Source organism: Pelophylax lessonae, assembly GCF_965119305.1.
Source record: "Pelophylax lessonae genome assembly, chromosome: 4".
Classification (NCBI taxonomy): Eukaryota; Metazoa; Chordata; class Amphibia; order Anura; family Ranidae; genus Pelophylax; species Pelophylax lessonae.
The window spans coordinates 602,013,821-602,030,994 of NC_138771.1; the positions used below are offsets into that span (position 1 = coordinate 602,013,821).

At 43.0% G+C, this 17,174-nt stretch overlaps 1 protein-coding gene across 1 annotated transcript in view; it reads right to left on the reverse strand.

The window, feature by feature from the left end:
* Positions 1-982: 982 nt before the first annotated feature.
* The window catches only part of SYCE2 (synaptonemal complex central element protein 2), a gene marked incomplete at its 5' end in the record, with an annotated part of 28,230 nt that continues 12,038 nt past the window's right edge, over positions 983-17,174 (reverse strand). Inside the window, one exon of the mRNA XM_082257278.1 lies at positions 983-1,267. Coding sequence (XP_082113404.1) covers positions 1,073-1,267 — 195 coding nt within the window. The 3' untranslated portion in view covers positions 983-1,072. The remainder of the gene's footprint in view (positions 1,268-17,174) is intronic.

A 17,174-nucleotide genomic window follows, 5' to 3' on the forward strand; every position in this document is an offset into this window, starting at 1 on the left:
CACTATTAAACATAACAATTGTTATTTTAAGCATTGAGAGCTAAAAATAACAAATCTCTTTGCTAAAAAAAGAATGTCATGACAAACCCCAACTAAGCTATAGCTTTGTGAACTAAATTGCAGTATAAGACAAAGAACATTGGAGTGGCAGATGTTTCCTGGGTACTAGAGCCTCAATCTGGCAGACTAGAAAGCCCCCGCCAGCCCTACGTTTGAATCTGAATTGAGATTCAGCCAGTTCGGCAGTTTAATTTATTTGGTAGCTGAGAGGCAATACGGATGGTTGTTATGTAAGAGACTTTGATAAATGAAAACTATTGTCCTCAGCAGGGTGAAATGAGCTGAGCAGGTGCTGCTCGCAGGGTTTATTAAATGATGTCTGCCAGTGCATAGGGATGCCGGGAGCTGCTGCAAAACACATAGAGTAGATAGTAGATGTATTTCAGGGCCTACTGCAAGATCTGTTTTACCATCAGGAGCTGCAGATTTCCTTTATTCTAATCGTTGGGAACAGAAAAAGCATAGATGAGACTTGGGCGCACAGAACAGTACCCGTGGACCATTGGTCCTATGGATATACCATACATGGCTGATGCCCCTGGAAATCACTGAAGTAGACAACGCTACTCCAATGATCTCCACTTGCTTCCCGGTCATGTGTCAAGTAGCTGCTGTGCTTACTTGAATACAGGTGATTTCCCATACACAGGTGATTCTTGGCAGTGCAATACTTCAACCTGGAAGAGCGTGAGTAATACTGTGGTGGGACGCTGATCCGACACAGCCCCTGTCAACATTGAATGAAAATGATCAGCAACTTTCTTGCCACACAAAACCTACAATGTAAACACTTTAAAAAGAAAGAGAAAAAAGAAAAGAAACCAGTCAGGAAGGAAGAATGCAGGCTGCCATTGCTGGAATGTAGATCAGTTCTGACATTAATTGCTGCATGCCTATTCAATGTGACCTGAAGGTTCCCAATGAAAGCCTCCATATCCCTTCCTGCCTGGTTCTATTTAAAACCAACAACAAAAGCTGTAGAAATCGTGCAGGTTTTAGGATTGCTGCCTTTTCACATTTCTGGTTGTAAGCCCAGGTCTTTGTAGACAGTAGACAAGGTATGGCAGACATGACTGAGCTCTTCCTGTAGATGATTGATCCTCTCTATGACATCGGTGAGCTCCTGCACCTTGGCCTGTAGATGCATGGTATTCTGCTCATACAGCTGGTACATTCTGTCTTCCAGACGCTGACACTGCTCCTTTACCTGCCATGGAAAAGGAGACGGCTCACAGGATAAGAAAACGACTTAAAAAATAAATAAATATAAAGTAGGTGTAATCTGCTCTGGCGTACGCTTCAAAACTTCCTAAATTAATAATACCAATAGTAATATATGTGCAAAACCTTTGCAAGACACAGTCCTGCGTGTGGTTGATTTTAATGGTACTGAAATGAGACAGATTTGTGATATTTTTAAAAAAAAATCATCTTTTATTGTACATCATTAAAACATAGTAGGCGGCCAAGACGACTACGCTTAAAAGAAAACACAAATTAACCACTTAAGCCCCGGAGGATTTGGCTGCTAAAAGACCAGGGGGTTTTTTGCGATTTTTTTACTGCGTGACTTTAACGGACAATTGCGCGGTCGTGCGACGCTGTACCTAAACGAATTTGACGTCCTTTTTTTCCCACAAACAGAGCTTTCTTTTGGTGGTATTTGATCACCTATGCGATTTTTTGATCATGCGCTATAAACAAAAAAAGAACGTAAATTTTGCAAAAATAACAATATTTTTCACATTTTTTTATATGAAATTCCCCAAAAAAAATGTAAAAATCAAAATTTTTTAACATTTTCGGCCAATTTGTTTTATGCTACATGTTTGGTAAAAAAAATTGCAAAAAGGGTATTTTGATTGGTTTGCGCAAAAGTTATCGCGTTTACTAACAAAGGGAAAGATTTTTGTCATTTTTGGTGTTTTTTTTTTTAACGCATAATGGCGGCGATCTGCGATTTTTTTTTTTCCGGTACTGCGACATTGCGGCGGACAGATCAGACCCTTGACTGACATTTTTGACACTTTTGGGGGTACCAGTGACATTACTGCAGTAATCAGTGCTATACATATGCACTGTTACTGCAAAAATGACACTGGCAGGGAAGGGGTTAACTGTATTGGAGAGGGAGGGGTTAAGTGTGTCCTAGGGGCGTGATTCTAACTGTATAGGGACATGGCTATTGGTGTAAAAACAAAGATCAACGGTCCTACATAGTAGAACCGTCTGATCTTCATTTTTACACCAGGAAGAATGACGGGTGGCTTGTTTACATAAGCCGCTCCGCCTTTCTCCCTTCACCGGAGCGATCGTAGTGTGACCGGCGGACATCGGGTCCGCCGGTCACACGCACTGACTTGTCAGTGAACGAGCCGCGGCGGGCGCGCGCCTCGGCGGGCGGGCGCGCGCCTCGGCGGGCGCGCGCCCGCCCGCAATTGGCTCTCAAGTCAGTGACAGGCGAGTGACGTACCCATACGTCACTCTGCCTGGCCGGGGCTGACCGCCGCAGTATATAGTCGTGAGGCGGTCGGCAACCGGTTAATGTGATAACAATATCCTTATGAGTTTTTTTGAGTTAACACCAATATACGTTCAATCCATCGACTGAGGTATGTATATCCTTGTTGCTGGTTCGACGCATTTCGCAACATGCTTCCTCAGGACCAACCGCAGGTAATCTTAAATAGATATTAGCATCAGTTTCACATCAGTAACAGAATAACAATATATAATTTTCTTCAGAAATATTTCTATAGAAGTCATCATGTACATGCATTGTAGTAAGAGGCATACTTATGTCACACATGTCTGGGGGCGGACACAGGGGATTAGCATCTCATTGGCATCTGTTTGTTATGTAGTAAAATTTTCACTCACGTTCCCTTTAACGATATATATATGTATATATCAGATTTAAGCATAGTGCAGTGTGCATTCTGCCCGTGAAGGCAGAGGAGGCACATGCTGGCTGGGTGGGTGGACATCTAGGGGTAAGGAGGTTCTTTTCTATTCACTTAGTAGGACTTTAATACTATAAGAGAGATTCTGAAGCTTATGGCCTACAATTATATCTACCCCCTAGGAATATACAGGTGCTGCTCTGGACTATAGGACTTCAAATAAGTCTGTGTTGGGCCGCTTTCTACATGTCTAGGTTGATATGCAAGGCAATATTTCCGGGCGAGCAAAGCATTAAGGTGTGTATAAAGTTTATTTAGATCTACAAAACAATAGGGACATTTGGACTATATGAATCTAATTCTGAATAAAATAACTCCCTTCTCTATAGGTATATACTCTTACCAACTAAAATGAAACTAATCCTATGCCCATTGTAATCACATTCCATCAACACACATTGGATCCTCATCCCCTACAAAACCAGGTAAAACACCTCTATAAAAATAAAACATATGTGCTAATATCGGTTGGAAATAAAAATTGTCAATTACTTATATATTGTTAAAGGGAACGTGAGTGAAAATTTAACAACATAACAAACAGATGCCAATGAGCTGCTAATGCCCTGTGTCCGCCCCCAGACATATGTGACATAAGTATGCCTCTTACTACAATGCATGAACGTGATGACTTTAATAAATTCTATAGAAATATTATATATATATATTATAATTATATATTGTTATTCTGTTACTGATGTGAAACTGATGATAATATATATTTAAGATTACCAGAATGTGACACACCTGCTGTTGGTCCTGAGGAAGCATATTGCGAAACGCGTCGAGCAGCAACAAGGATATACATACCTCATTTGATGGATTGAACATATATAAGTGTTAACACAAAAAAACCTTATGAGGATATTGTTATCACAATAATTTGTATTTTCTTCTAAGTGTAGTCGTCTTGGGTGCCTACTATGTTTTAATGATGTACAATAACCGATGATATTTTTTTAAATATTACAGATCTGTCTCATGTTAGCGCCATTAAAATCCACCCCAAGCAGGACTGTGTCTTGCAAACGTTTTGCACATATATTTTTTATCAGGATGCGGCACGGGTAAAGGTCCTTTTCCTTTTTTTTATTCTTTATTACCAATAGTAAAATCGGCTTTTGAAATTGCCTGACCACATAAATTTCCCTTATGCCAGTAGCATGCGGTGGCTTTTCACAAAACCGGCTTTGCCAAATGACAGTGCAGCCAGCTTAGGTGCCAGGAAATGCGATATTCAGATGCAAATGGTGTTGCTGGACTGCTAATAGCTGTTTGTTTCTCTTCCTAACAGCTGGCGGTAAAACATCTATTTTCTACAGGCTGTAAATCAAAAGCAGAGGATGTTCTGTACAGCTTCTTAACTAATTGCTCCGGCTACCTGGTCACTCATGGGGGATTAAAAGCAGTTAGAATAATGTGCTGAAAGCGGATTACGTTAACATGCCAGAGAGGAAAAAAAATAATCTTTAAATTAATTTAAGTGCTCAAAAAAGACACATAGGCTTGTGAAGAAATGGTTTTATGATGCATTATCACTGAACGCAATGAAAAGCGAAGATTGTTTTCATGACATTATAAAAAAGAGCGTACGTGCTGGAAGCAGAAAGCGTATCGTCGTTATTATCTCCAGGTTCTTTTGTGTGGCACATTTGTCTGTTCTTCCACACACTGGCCAGTTATCATGCCAGATTAGCGTGTTTTAGATCCAATCAGCCAATAACTGTCCTATGTATGCGTGCCATACGTGGGCAGCTCTCTACCGAAGCATGGCAGACATTGACAGATGTGTGCCTTTTTTGTTTGGATCACTAGATGACTTTCATCTCCAGCCCAACAGATGAGGATAGAATAAATAATAAAGAAAAATGTGAGCAGTTCAGAGACACCGCGGAGATTTCTCTAACATCTCTGCACGTGTTCCTTGGTAGTTAAAGTGCTTGTGAACCCAGTCACCAAAATAAAAACCCTATATGCGTTTAAAGTCATTTCAAACTATACTTTTAATTTTTTTTAAATTTGCAGCTTACAATAAAGAAGTGAAAAATGCTAATGCTTCTTTTTTTTTTTTAAATTAACAAACAGGTTTATAATTCCCCGCTCTGTGTCGGCGCTCCTGGCTCTTCCCTTCCACCGAGTGCCCCTATAGAAAGCAGTGCTCTATGGGAGCACTCATGCAGGCTCGCTGTCTGCGTCTATTAACACAGACAGCGGGACTTGGCCCTCCCCCTGCTCCATCATTGCTGGCTTTGATTGACAGCATGGGGAACCAACAGATCCTGCTGCCTCAGCAAAGCCTGAAAGACCGGGAAGTGAGGATAGAGAAGAGCTGAAGAAGGGCTCAGCGTTGATTCGAATGAAGGCTAAGGTAAGTAAACGCTGGAGGGGGGGGTTGAGGGGGGATATTGATACCTAAACATTTTTACCCTAATGCAAGGAATGCATCAAGGTAAAACATGTTAAGGCTTTATAACCACTTTAAAATAATACTTGGCGATCCCAACATGAAGGTCTATGTTCAGGCACTTATTTTTATAGTGTGGCACTACTTTGCCCCTGTCTCCCAGTTATTCTCCTGCATTCTCACCTTGTCTGTCTCCAAATGAGGACTAAAAGTAGCTGTGCCAATGCACATTACACAGGCTGAAAGGAGAGTACAGCTGTCCCTCCTGTATGGGGCCTAGGCCCCATCAGTTCAACAGGGGGGCCCAGGCAGCTTGACAAGCAGGAGGAATGGGACCCTGTACAAGATGGATCACTGCAGTGGGGGAGTACATTTATTAGAATCAATCCTCTGTAGTTCCCTCCTGTAGAAGCTGAAAGCCAGCTTCCCTCCTCTCCCTCCCGCAGACTGCTGCGGGAGATCGATGTCAGGATGGAGAGCAAAGGGTGGGGGAAACAGGGATGGTGAATATGTCATATATTGTTTAGACCCTTCCTTTTGCTGAATGAACACAGTGAGTGATCGGTACTGATCGCTTCCTATGTTAAATCATAACTGTGTTTACTATGCTTAGGTTTGTAAATGAACAGGAGCCTCTGTGCAGAGCACTCCCTGTTGATTTATTTAGTGCAGCTGAGGCTGAAGAGATAGAGACTTAAAAGTAAGACATCCAGGGCCGGTTGAGACCCCTGGTATTTCACCCAAAAAAAATTAAAATTGGATTTTTCCTACAACTTACTTGTAAAATCCTTTTCTTGGAGTACATCACGGGACAAAGAGCAGGCCATAATAATGACTATCTGGGTTACACGCCACCTAAAGGTGAATGGACACTGGCAAACCAATAGACAGGAAGTTCCCCCTATATAACCCCTCCCACACAGAAAGTACCTCAGTTTTTGTAGCAAGCAATGAAGATTCCAGAAAAGAGGGGAATGACATCTGTGTCCGGTGATGTACTCCAAGAATAGGATTTTACAGGTAAGTTGTAGGAAAAATCTAATTTTCTTTATCGTACATCAAGGGACACAGAGCAGGCAATAATAATGACTATCTGGATGTCCTAAAGCAATGCCCTGGAGAGGAGGGAATACAGTAATCTCAAGACCGCCCGCAGACAAAAAAAGAATCTATACTGCTGCTTGTAGCAAGCTACATTCAAATTGAGCCCCCTCTCTGAGCTAACATTCATCTGGTAGAACCTAGTGAATGTATATACTGAAGACCAAGTAGCAGCCTTGCAAATCTGTGCCATAGACACTTGAGGATGAACTGCCCATGAAGCACTTACCCTCCTGGTAGAGTGTGCCTTTAACCTAAAGGGTGGGACCTTGCCCTTTAAACCATACGCCTGAACAATGACCTGGCGAATCCATTTAGAAATAGTCAAACTTGTCACTGCCTGGCCTCTTTTAGGCCCTTCTGGCAAGACAAAAATGCATCAGTGCTCCGAATTAGTGCTGACATTTTCAAATAGACCTTGACTGCCCGTACTACGTCGAGAGAATGTAACAATTTTTATTCTGTGGTCCGAGGATTCGGGAAAGTGAAAGGCAGAGTGATATCCTGGTTTAGATAAAAACTGGAAACCACTTTGGGCAAAAAAGGCTGGAAGGGGACGCAAGACTACTCTGTCCTGGTGCAGGATCAAAAATGGCTCCTTGCAAGAAAGGGCTGCTAATTCTGACACCCTTCTAGCCGATGTTACGGTGACCAAAAAAGCCAATTTCCTTACCAAGAGAACCAAAGGAACATGCCTGATAGGCTCAAACGGTTGCTTCTGTAACACAGAGAGCACAAGATTTAGGTCCCAGGGGCATAAGGGCGGCTTGAATGGTGGAACCATGCAAATCACACCTTACAGAAATGCTCACACCAATGGGTCTTTGAAAGAAAATAGATAAGGCTGAGATCTGCCCCTTGATAGTTCCTATTGCCAGAAAGGCAAGAATTCTTCCAATAACATACTTGCGAGGATGCCATCTTTTGGACTCACACCAAGTGATGAAAGATTTCCAGACTCTATAGTAGATTTTTCTAGAGACAGGCTTCCTAGCGTTTATCAATGTAGCTAGAGCCAGTCCTGAAATCCCTCGATCCTTCAAGATTCTGGTCTCAATAGCCAGATTGTCAAGTACCGTAAAGCAGGATGGCATATGGGACCTTAGGAAAGTAGGTCTGGACGACATGGAAGTGACCATGGCTCCCCTACTGCCAATCTTACAATCTCTGCGTACCAAGGTCTCCTGGGCCACGCTGGAGCTGCCAGGATCACTGGTCTCCCCTCCACCTGTATCCTGCACAGCAGCCGTGGCAGAAGTTGAACCGGAAGAAAGGCATAGATCAGGGAGAACTGATGCCAAGGGATCACTAACACATCTGTTCCGATAGCGATTGGATCCCTGGTTCTGGATATAAACTTGTCCAGCTTGTTATATATTTTTAATACTGGTGCCAATAAAGTCCAATCTTTCTTCCCCCTTTTCTTTAATTGTCCAGCTTGTTGTTAAACCTGGATGCCAATAGATCTACGTTTGGGGTACCCCAACATTGGCAAATCATTTGAAATACCTCGGGATGTAGGGACCATTCCCCTGGAAACAACTGCTGGCGACTTAGAAAGTCCGTCTGCCAGTTGTCCACCCTGGGATAAATACTGCCGACAGAAATGGTACGTGTTTCTCTACCCATGCTAGAATGTAGTTCACCTCTTTACGTGCTGCCTGGCTCCTGGTTCCCCATTGGTGGTTGATATAAGCCACTACAGTGGGATTGTCTGACCTGAATCCTGACAAGACAATTCTGCAGCCTGGCCGTCCACAATACAAATGCCAACTGAGCTGCCTGGATCTCCAAGATGTTGATGGGTAAGAGCTTTTTTATCCGAGACCACTTTCCTTGGACAGTTGCTTCCTCCAGAATAGCCCCCCAGCCCAATAGGCTGCCGTCGGTGGTCACTACCTTTCAGATTATTGGCAGAAAAGACTTTCCTTTCCCTAAATTGTTTGATATCAACCACCACATGAGATCCTGCCTCACCTTTGTGGACAGAACCATTGGATAATCCAACGCTTGAAGCTTCTTGTTTCGAGTGGACAGAATGCTGTTCTGGAACAGCCTGGAATGAAACTGCGCATACGTGATTGCCTCGAACGAAGAGACCATCTTGCCCAGCAATCTCATGCACAGCCGTATAGAGGGATATTTCCTCCCTCTTATGAACCGCTCCAGACCTCTTATGGCCAGGACTTTTGCTGGAGGCAAAAAACTCTTGCCTGAGCTGTGTCCAGAATCAGGCCCAGATATTCAAGAACCTGAACTGGCAACAATGCTGATTTTTCTATGTTTAGAATCCAACCCAGGTCTTCCAAGAACTGGACTGTCAGGGTCACATTCCGTGTTAGCCTTGGGCCTGATTGATTCTTGAGTAATAGATCGTCTAGATATCCCACTATTGAGATCCTTTGAGAGCTTAAGAATGGCAACACCGGGGCTAATACCTTTGTAAACACCCGGGGAGCCGTGGCTTGGCCGAATGGCAAGGCCACAAACTGAAAATTACACTGCCCCACTGCGAAACGCAAAAACTTTTGATGGAGCCCGAAAATTGGCACATGCAGGTATGCACTCTTGATATCTACGGATGCCATAAACTCTCCTTCTGTCAGAGAAGCTACCACTGAACGAATTGACTCCATGCGGAATGACCGAATGATCAAGAACTGGTTCAGAGCTTTGAGATACAAAATGGGTCTCACCTCACCATTTGGTTTTGGCATCGTAAATAGATTTGAGTAAAAACTCGTGAACCTTTCGCTGGTCGGAACCTCCACAATCACGCCCTGTACCCACAAGCGTTCTAGGGCCTGGAAAAGGGATTTGATTTTCACTGGACTTATGGTAACATTTGAGCCTAGAAACTGAGAGGGAGGGAACTCTGTCTTGTAGCCATGAGCCACCATGGACAAAACCCACCTATCCTGTACTACCTTTTCCCAAGCCTCTGAGAATTGTAGAAGTCTTCCCCCTCACCCGTGTGAGTGGGGGCGCCCCTTCATTAAGCATACTTGGAGCCTGTCTTGGCAGGTCTCTGGATGGAGAGCAAAGGGTGTTTTTTTCTGACCCTGACCCTGAGGTCTCCTAAACCCTGATGGCTGAGGCAGTCGAAACTGTTTGGAAGACGACGTATTAGGAGGCACAGGAACACTAGGGACCTTAAAGATGCATGCTTATTCCTTCTTTTAACAGGCAACAGCACATTCTTTCCATCTGAAATCTTTTGGATATATTTATCCAGATCCTCACCAAATAGACTTTCCCCATGGAATAGGAATTCTTTTAGTAACTTCTTACACGGCAATTCCGCCGACCAATTCTACAGCCACAAGACTCTGCGCATGTGTACTGAGAGAAGTGCAAAGCGAGACACCTGTTGAATAGATTTCTTGAGCGCATCTATTGCAAAACACAAAGTGTGAGGAAGCTCCGCTAATTCCCCCTTGAGTAGGCAGGTTCCTAGCCAACCTCCTAAAACGATCTTTTAAGGACTGGCAAATTCCTATTGCTGCTACTGCCGGCTGAACCGCCGACCCAGCAATGGCAAATGAGGCTTTTAGTAAGGACTCCAACTTTTTATCCGCTGTATCCTTAAATACCTGGGCATTGTCAACCGGACAGGTTAAACTTTTATTCACAGAAGAAATAGCAGCGTCTACCAAAAGGCATACACCACTTTCTTTTGAACGTTTCCTCCATAGGATATAGCAAGGAAAACCTTTTTGGAGGCATAAACACCCTATCAGGGTGATCCAAAGCTCCATACACCAGCTGTTCAAGTAGAGGGTGTAAAGGGAAAGACTGGGAACTCTGCTGACGGCGCAAGGAGCTCAATAAAGAGAAGGAGGCTTCTGACACTTCTAATGGAGGCAATTTAAAACCAGCCTGGCCATTTCAGTAAGAGACTGAATCAGCAACCTCTGAGAGAGAGAGAGGCGGAAAATGGCTCCTCAGAGCCTGGCACCTCTGAAGAGGAATCTCCAGCCTGCCCCTCTTCCAGGTCATTTAAAACTACAGTGCCTTGCGAAAGTATGCGTGCAAAATTATTCAGCCTCCTTAAGTTAATACTTTGTAGCGCCACCTTTTGCTGCGATTACAGCTGTAAGTCGCTTGGGGTATGTCTCTATCAGTTTTGCACATCGAGAGACTGAAATTTTTGCCCATTCCTCCTTGCAAAACAGCTCGATCTCAGTGAGCATGGATGGAGAGCGTTTGTGAACAGCAGTTTTCAGTTCTTTCCACAGATTCTCGATTGGATTCAGGTCTGGACTTTGACTTGGCCATTCTAACACCTGGATATGTTTATTTGTGAACCATTCTATTGTAGATTTTGCTTTATTTTTCATTGTCTTGTTGGAAGACAAATCTCCGTCCCAGTCTCAGGTCTTTCGCAGCACTCCATCAGGTTTTCTTCCAGAATGGTCCTGTATTTGGCTCCATCCATCTTCCCATCAATTTTAACCATCTTCCCTGTCCCTGCTGAAGAAAAGCAGGCCCAAACCATGATGCTGCCACCACCATGTTTGACAGTGGGGATGATGTGTTCAAGGTGATGAGCTGTGTTGCTTTTACGCCAAACATAACGTTTGTCTCCCAGGTGGCTTGTGGCAAACTTTAAACAACACTTTTTATGGATATCTTTAAGAAATGGCTTTCTTCTTGCCGGCTTTAAACTTCTCCACAACAGTATCTCGGACCTGCCTGGTGTGTTTCTTGTTCTTCATGATGCTCTCTGCGCTTTAAACGGACCTCTGAGACTATCACAGTGCAGGTGCATTTATACGGAGACTTGATTACACACAGGTGGATTCTATTTATCATCATTAGTCATTAAGGTCAACATTGGATCATTCAGAGATCCTCACTGAACTTCTAGAGAGAGTTTGCTGCACTGAAAGTAAAGGGGCTGAATAATTTTGCACGCCCAATTTTTCAGTTTTTTATTTGTTAACAAAGTTGGAAATATCCAATAAATTTCGTTCCACTTCATGATTGTGTCCCACTTGTTGTTGATTCTTCACCAAAAATTACAGTTTTATATCTTTATGTTTGAAGCCCGAAATGTGGCAAAAGGTCGCAAAGTTTAAGGGTGCTGAATACTTTCGCAAGGCACTGTACTTCCTCAATATCTTCTACAGGGGCGACCCGTCCATTGGGGGCGCAGGGGTGCCACTCCCCCTATCCATGTGTCCGGCCCCATAATCTACATGCAGGGCGCCGGACACATGGATTCCAAAGTTTTTGTTTTTTTTTGAAGCATGTGATTAGAGCCAGTGGCAGAGCACTGCGCCCTGAGCCCACCCAGATGTGTGACAATAGCGAATGAATATGCAAAGAACGCTTGTGCACCCCATGCAGGCAAAACAGACCCCTCACAGAGGTATATGCTTAAGCCCACACATGTGAATGAGGACTAACTTTCCCTTCTCCCGCAAGAAGCCTGGTGATGACATAAAGAAAGCTGTTTCTTAAAAGGTAAAATGAAAAGAGAATGCTGGGACATGCTCTACAGCAGAGAATGGAGGTTTGGGAATAAATTTAGGTCAGGCTTTTACAAATCCTTAAGGTGGAGTTTCACCCATTTTAACAAGTTGAAATGTACGTAATCCCCTTTAAATATGCTTTTACCAATGCAAACTATTTTTTTTTGTAAGGAAATACCGTTTTTCTTCTTTATTCATCCGCACTTCCGGGTCCTGCTGCCTATAGGTGATTACGTCACTTGGCGATTCGCAAGGGTTCCTGGGATAGGGGCGTCGTATATCCCAGCACCCCTTGCGAATCGCCTAATGACGAAATCTTGCATTATTTCCAGACTGGCACCAGCTGTTCTCAGGGATTTATTGCATTCAGTCCGCCCCCCGCCCCGCCTCCTCTCAGTGAGCGCGGACTGAAAGCATTACATCCCGTAGAGCTCACTGAGAGGAGGCGAGCGGAGGCGGGTCGGAACACGGACTGAATGCAATACATCCCTGAGAACAGCTGGTGCTGGTCTGGAAATAACACGAGATTTCGTCACTAGGCGAATTGCAAGGGCTGCTGGGATACATGACGCTGCTATCCCAGGAGCCCTTGCGAATCGCCGAGTGACCTAATCGCCGAAAGGCAGCAGGACCCGGAAGTGCAGATGAATAAAGAAGAAAAACGGTATTTCCTTACAAAAAAAAAAATAGTTTACATTGGCAAAAGCATATTTACAGTGCCTTGCGAAAGTATTCGGCCCCCTTGAACTTTATGACCTTTTGCCACATTTCAGGCTTCAAACATAAAGATTTAAAACTTTAATTTTTTGTGAAGAATCAAAAACAAGTGGGACACAATCATGAAGTGGAATGAAATTTATTGGATATTTCAAACTTTTTTAACAAATAAAAAACTGAAAAATTGGGTGTGCAAAATTATTCAGCCCCCTTAAGTTAACACTTTGTAGCGCCACCTTTTGCTGCGATTACAGCTGTAAGTCGCTTGGGGTATGTCTCTATCAGTTTTGCACATCGAGAGACTGAAATTTTTGCCCATTCCTCCTTGCAAAACAGCTCGAGCTCAGTGAGGTTGGATGGAGAGCGTTTGTGAACAGCAGTTTTCATTTCTTTCCACAGATTCTCGATTGGATTCAGGTCTGGACTTTGACTTGGCCATTCTAACACCTGGATATGTTTATTTGTGAACCATTCCATTGTAGATTTTGCTTTATGTTTTGGATCATTGTCTTGTTGGAAGACAAATCTCCGTCCCAGTCTCAGGTCTTTTGCAGACTCCATCAGGTTTTCTTCCAGAATGGTCCTGTATTTGGCTCCATCCATCTTCCCATCAATTTTAACCATCTTCCCTGTCCCTGCTGAAGAAAAGCAGGCCCAAACCATGATGCTGCCACCACCATGTTTGACAGTGGGGATGGTGTGTTCAGGGTGATGAGCTGTGTTGCTTTTACGCCAAACATAACGTTTTGCATCGTTGCCAAAAAGTTTGATTTTGGTTTCATCTAACCAGAGCACCTTCTTCCACATGTTTGGTGTGTCTCCCAGGTGGCTTGTGGCAAACTTTAAACAACACTTTTTATGGATATCTTTAAAAAATGGCTTTCTTCTTGCCACTCTTCCATAAAGGCCAGATTTGTGCAGTATACAACTGATTGTTGTCCTATGGACAGAGTCTCCCACCTCAGCTGTAGATCTCTGCAGTTCATCCAGAGTGATCATGGGCCTCTTGGCTGCATCTCTGATCAGTCTTCTCCTTGTATGAGCTGAAAGTTTAGAGGGATGGCCAGGTCTTCGTAGATTTGCAGTGGTCTGATACTCCTTCCATTTCAATATTATCGCATGCACAGTGCTCCTTGGGATGTTTAAAGTTTGGGAAATCTTTTTGTATCCAAATCCGGCTTTAAACTTCTCCACAACAGTATCTCGGACCTGCCTCGGACCTGCCTGGTGTGTTCCTTGTTCTTCATGATGCTCTCTGCGCTTTAAACTGACCTCTGAGACTATCACAGTGCAGGTGCATTTATACGGAGACTTGATTACACACAGGTGGAATCTGACATCATTAGTCATTTAGGTCAACATTGGATCATTCAGAGATCCTCACTGAACTTCTAGAGAGAGTTTGCTGCACTGAAAGTAAAGGGGCTGAATAATTTTGCACGCCCAATTTTTCAGTTTTTTATTTGTTAACAAAGTTGGAAATATCCAATAAATTTCGTTCCACTTCATGATTGTGTCCCACTTGTTGTTGATTCTTCACCAAAAATTACAGTTTTATATCTTTATGTTTGAAGCCCGAAATGTGGCAAAAGGTCGCAAAGTTCAAGGGTGCCGAATACTTTCGCAAGGGGATTACGTACATCTCAACTTATTAAAATGGGTGGAACTCCACTTTAAAGTTTTCAAGTGTTGACAAACTTCCTTGACTTGTGGTTATTTACTGCCCTACAGTGCATACGGAAAGTATTCACAGCGCTTCACTTTTTCCACATTTTGTTATGTTACAGCCTTTATCCAAAATTGATTAAATTCTTTATTTTCTTCAAAATTCTACAGACAATGCCCCATAATGAAAACGTAAATGAAGTTTGTTTAAAATCTTTGCAAATTTATTAAAAATAAAAAGCAAAAAAAAATCACATGTACAGTTCATAAGTATTCATAGCCTTTGCCATGACATTCCAAATTGAGCTCAGGTGCATCCTGTTTCCCCCTGAGGAAACCACGTGACCCTGTGGCATAACTCATATGGGAGGGGCCAATCTGTCGTCACGTGAGGCGTGCATTGTGAGCATACTGTGGTAATACTGTCTGATTGTGTTATACCAGCACTGTAAGGACTAAATGCTTTTTACAGTTTGATGCACTCCGTCTTGTTTTGTTAATGGTATATATGGTTTAATATGATATGCTTCTGAAAAACCGTTTTTTTTTTTTTAGAAAAAGAGAGAAATTCCCCTGGGGGCGGGACGTTTTTTTTTTTTTTTTAGGGATACTAGCACATTAGCACTTGGGAGCGTGGCACCACTTTTGAATATAAGTTTTCACAGTCTTGTCATGACACTCAAAACTGAGCTCAGGTGCATCCTGTTTCCACTGATCATCCTTGAGTTGTTTCTACAACTTGATTGGAGTCCACCTGTGGTAAGTTCAGTTGATTGGATATGATTTGGAAAGGCACACACCTGTCTATATAAGGTCCAACAGTTAACAGCGCATCTCAGAGTATAAACCAAGCTATGAAGTCCAAGGAATTGTCTGTAGACCTCAGAGACAGGGATGTATCGAGGCACAGGTCTGGGGAAGGTACAGAAAAACTTCTGCAGCACTAAATGTCCCAATGAGCACAGTAGCCTCCATCAGCTGTAAATGGAAGAAGTTTGAAACCACCAGGACTCTTCCTAGAGTGGGCCGCCCGGCCAAACTGAGCGATCGGGGGAGAAGGACCTTAGTCAAGGAGGTGGCCAAGAACCCAATGGTCACTCTGACAGAGCTCCAGTGTTTCTCTATGGAGAGAGGAGAACCTTCCAAAAGAGCAACCATCTCTGCAGCACTCCACCAAACAGGCCTGTATGGTATAGTGGCCGGACAGAAGCCACTCCTCGGTAAAAGGCACATGACAGTCAGCCTGGAGTTTGCCAAAAGGCACTTGAAGGACTCTCAGACCATGAGAAACTACATTCTCTGGTCTGATGAAAGAAAGATTGAACTCTTTGCCCTGAATGGCAAGCGACATGTCTGGAGGAAACCAGGCACCACTTATCACTTTAGTGCAGTGCAAAAATACAGCGCAAAAAAGGGTGTATTAAATATAGACATTCAGAAAAATAAATGATGAATAACTAAAGTGCATAGTGCCATCAATGTATATACCACCCTCAAAATGTGTGAAATTGTGTTAAACCAAAATGCAGCTGTTCATAAATTATGGTGATAACCAAAATTCTCGAGTGCAAAAAATATATAGGGACACAGCGCAAATCGGTATTGAACGTGAACAATTGAAAATAAATAAGAATAAATGTTATCTACAATGTAGAGCTCTTAAGTGCACCGTGCAATGGTAAGTGCAAATAATGTGCAAAAAAGGCTTAAGTGTAGAGAACATACAATAAATGGTGGTATAAAATCAATAAATAGAATGAAAATGCCAGTCCAAATACAGTCAGTCCAATAGAACTTTCAATAAAAATGATGTCTATGAGCAATTCCAAATGGGTCCCACGAAAGTGCTGGAGTGCCAAGAAAAAGGTGCACAATCATGCAATCATTCCAGTGCAGTGAAAAGGTGCCGATCCCCCCCCTTTGGGTATTCACTTACCGGACAAAAATGACCCCTAAGCTGTACAGCTAAAAGGGTCGACAGAGCTTGTGTCCTAGTAAGGAACCAGCTGCCACACTTTTCCAGGTCAGATGTACCTTCAATCACTTTGCCAATACTATCCCTACAGTGAAGCAAGGTGGTGGCAGCATCATGCTGTGGGGATGTTTTTCATCAGGAGGATATGGGAGACTAGTCAGGATCGAGGGAAAGATGAATGCAGCGACATCCTTGATGAAAACCTGCTCCAGAGTGCTCTGGACCTGAGACTAGGGCGAAGATTCATCTTACAACAGGACAATGACCCTTAGCACACAGCCAAGATAACAAAGGAGTGGCTATGGAACAACTTTCTGAATGTCCTTAAATGGCCCAGCCAGAGCCAAGAATTGAACCCAACTGAACATCTCTGGAGAGATCTGAAAATGGCTGTGCACCAACGCTCCCCATCCAGCCTGATGGAGCTTGAGAGGACCTGCAAAAAAAAATGGGAGAATCTGCCCAAAAATAAGTGTGCCAAGCTTGTAGCATCATACTCAAAAAGACTTGAGGCAGTAATTGATGCCAAAGGTGCTTCAACAAAGTATTGAGCAAAGGCTGTGATACTTATGTACATGGGATTTATTTTTGTTTTTTATTTTTAATAAATTTGCAAAGACGTCAAACAAATTTCTTTCACATTGTCATTATGCTGTATTGTTTGTAGAATTTTGAAGAAAATAAAGAATTTAATTCATTTTGGAATAAGGCTGTAACGTAACAAAATGTGGAAAAAGTGAAGTGCTGTGAATACTTTCCAGATGCACTGTATATGCATATGTCCTATAGACCAAGTGATATGTTTTCCTTTA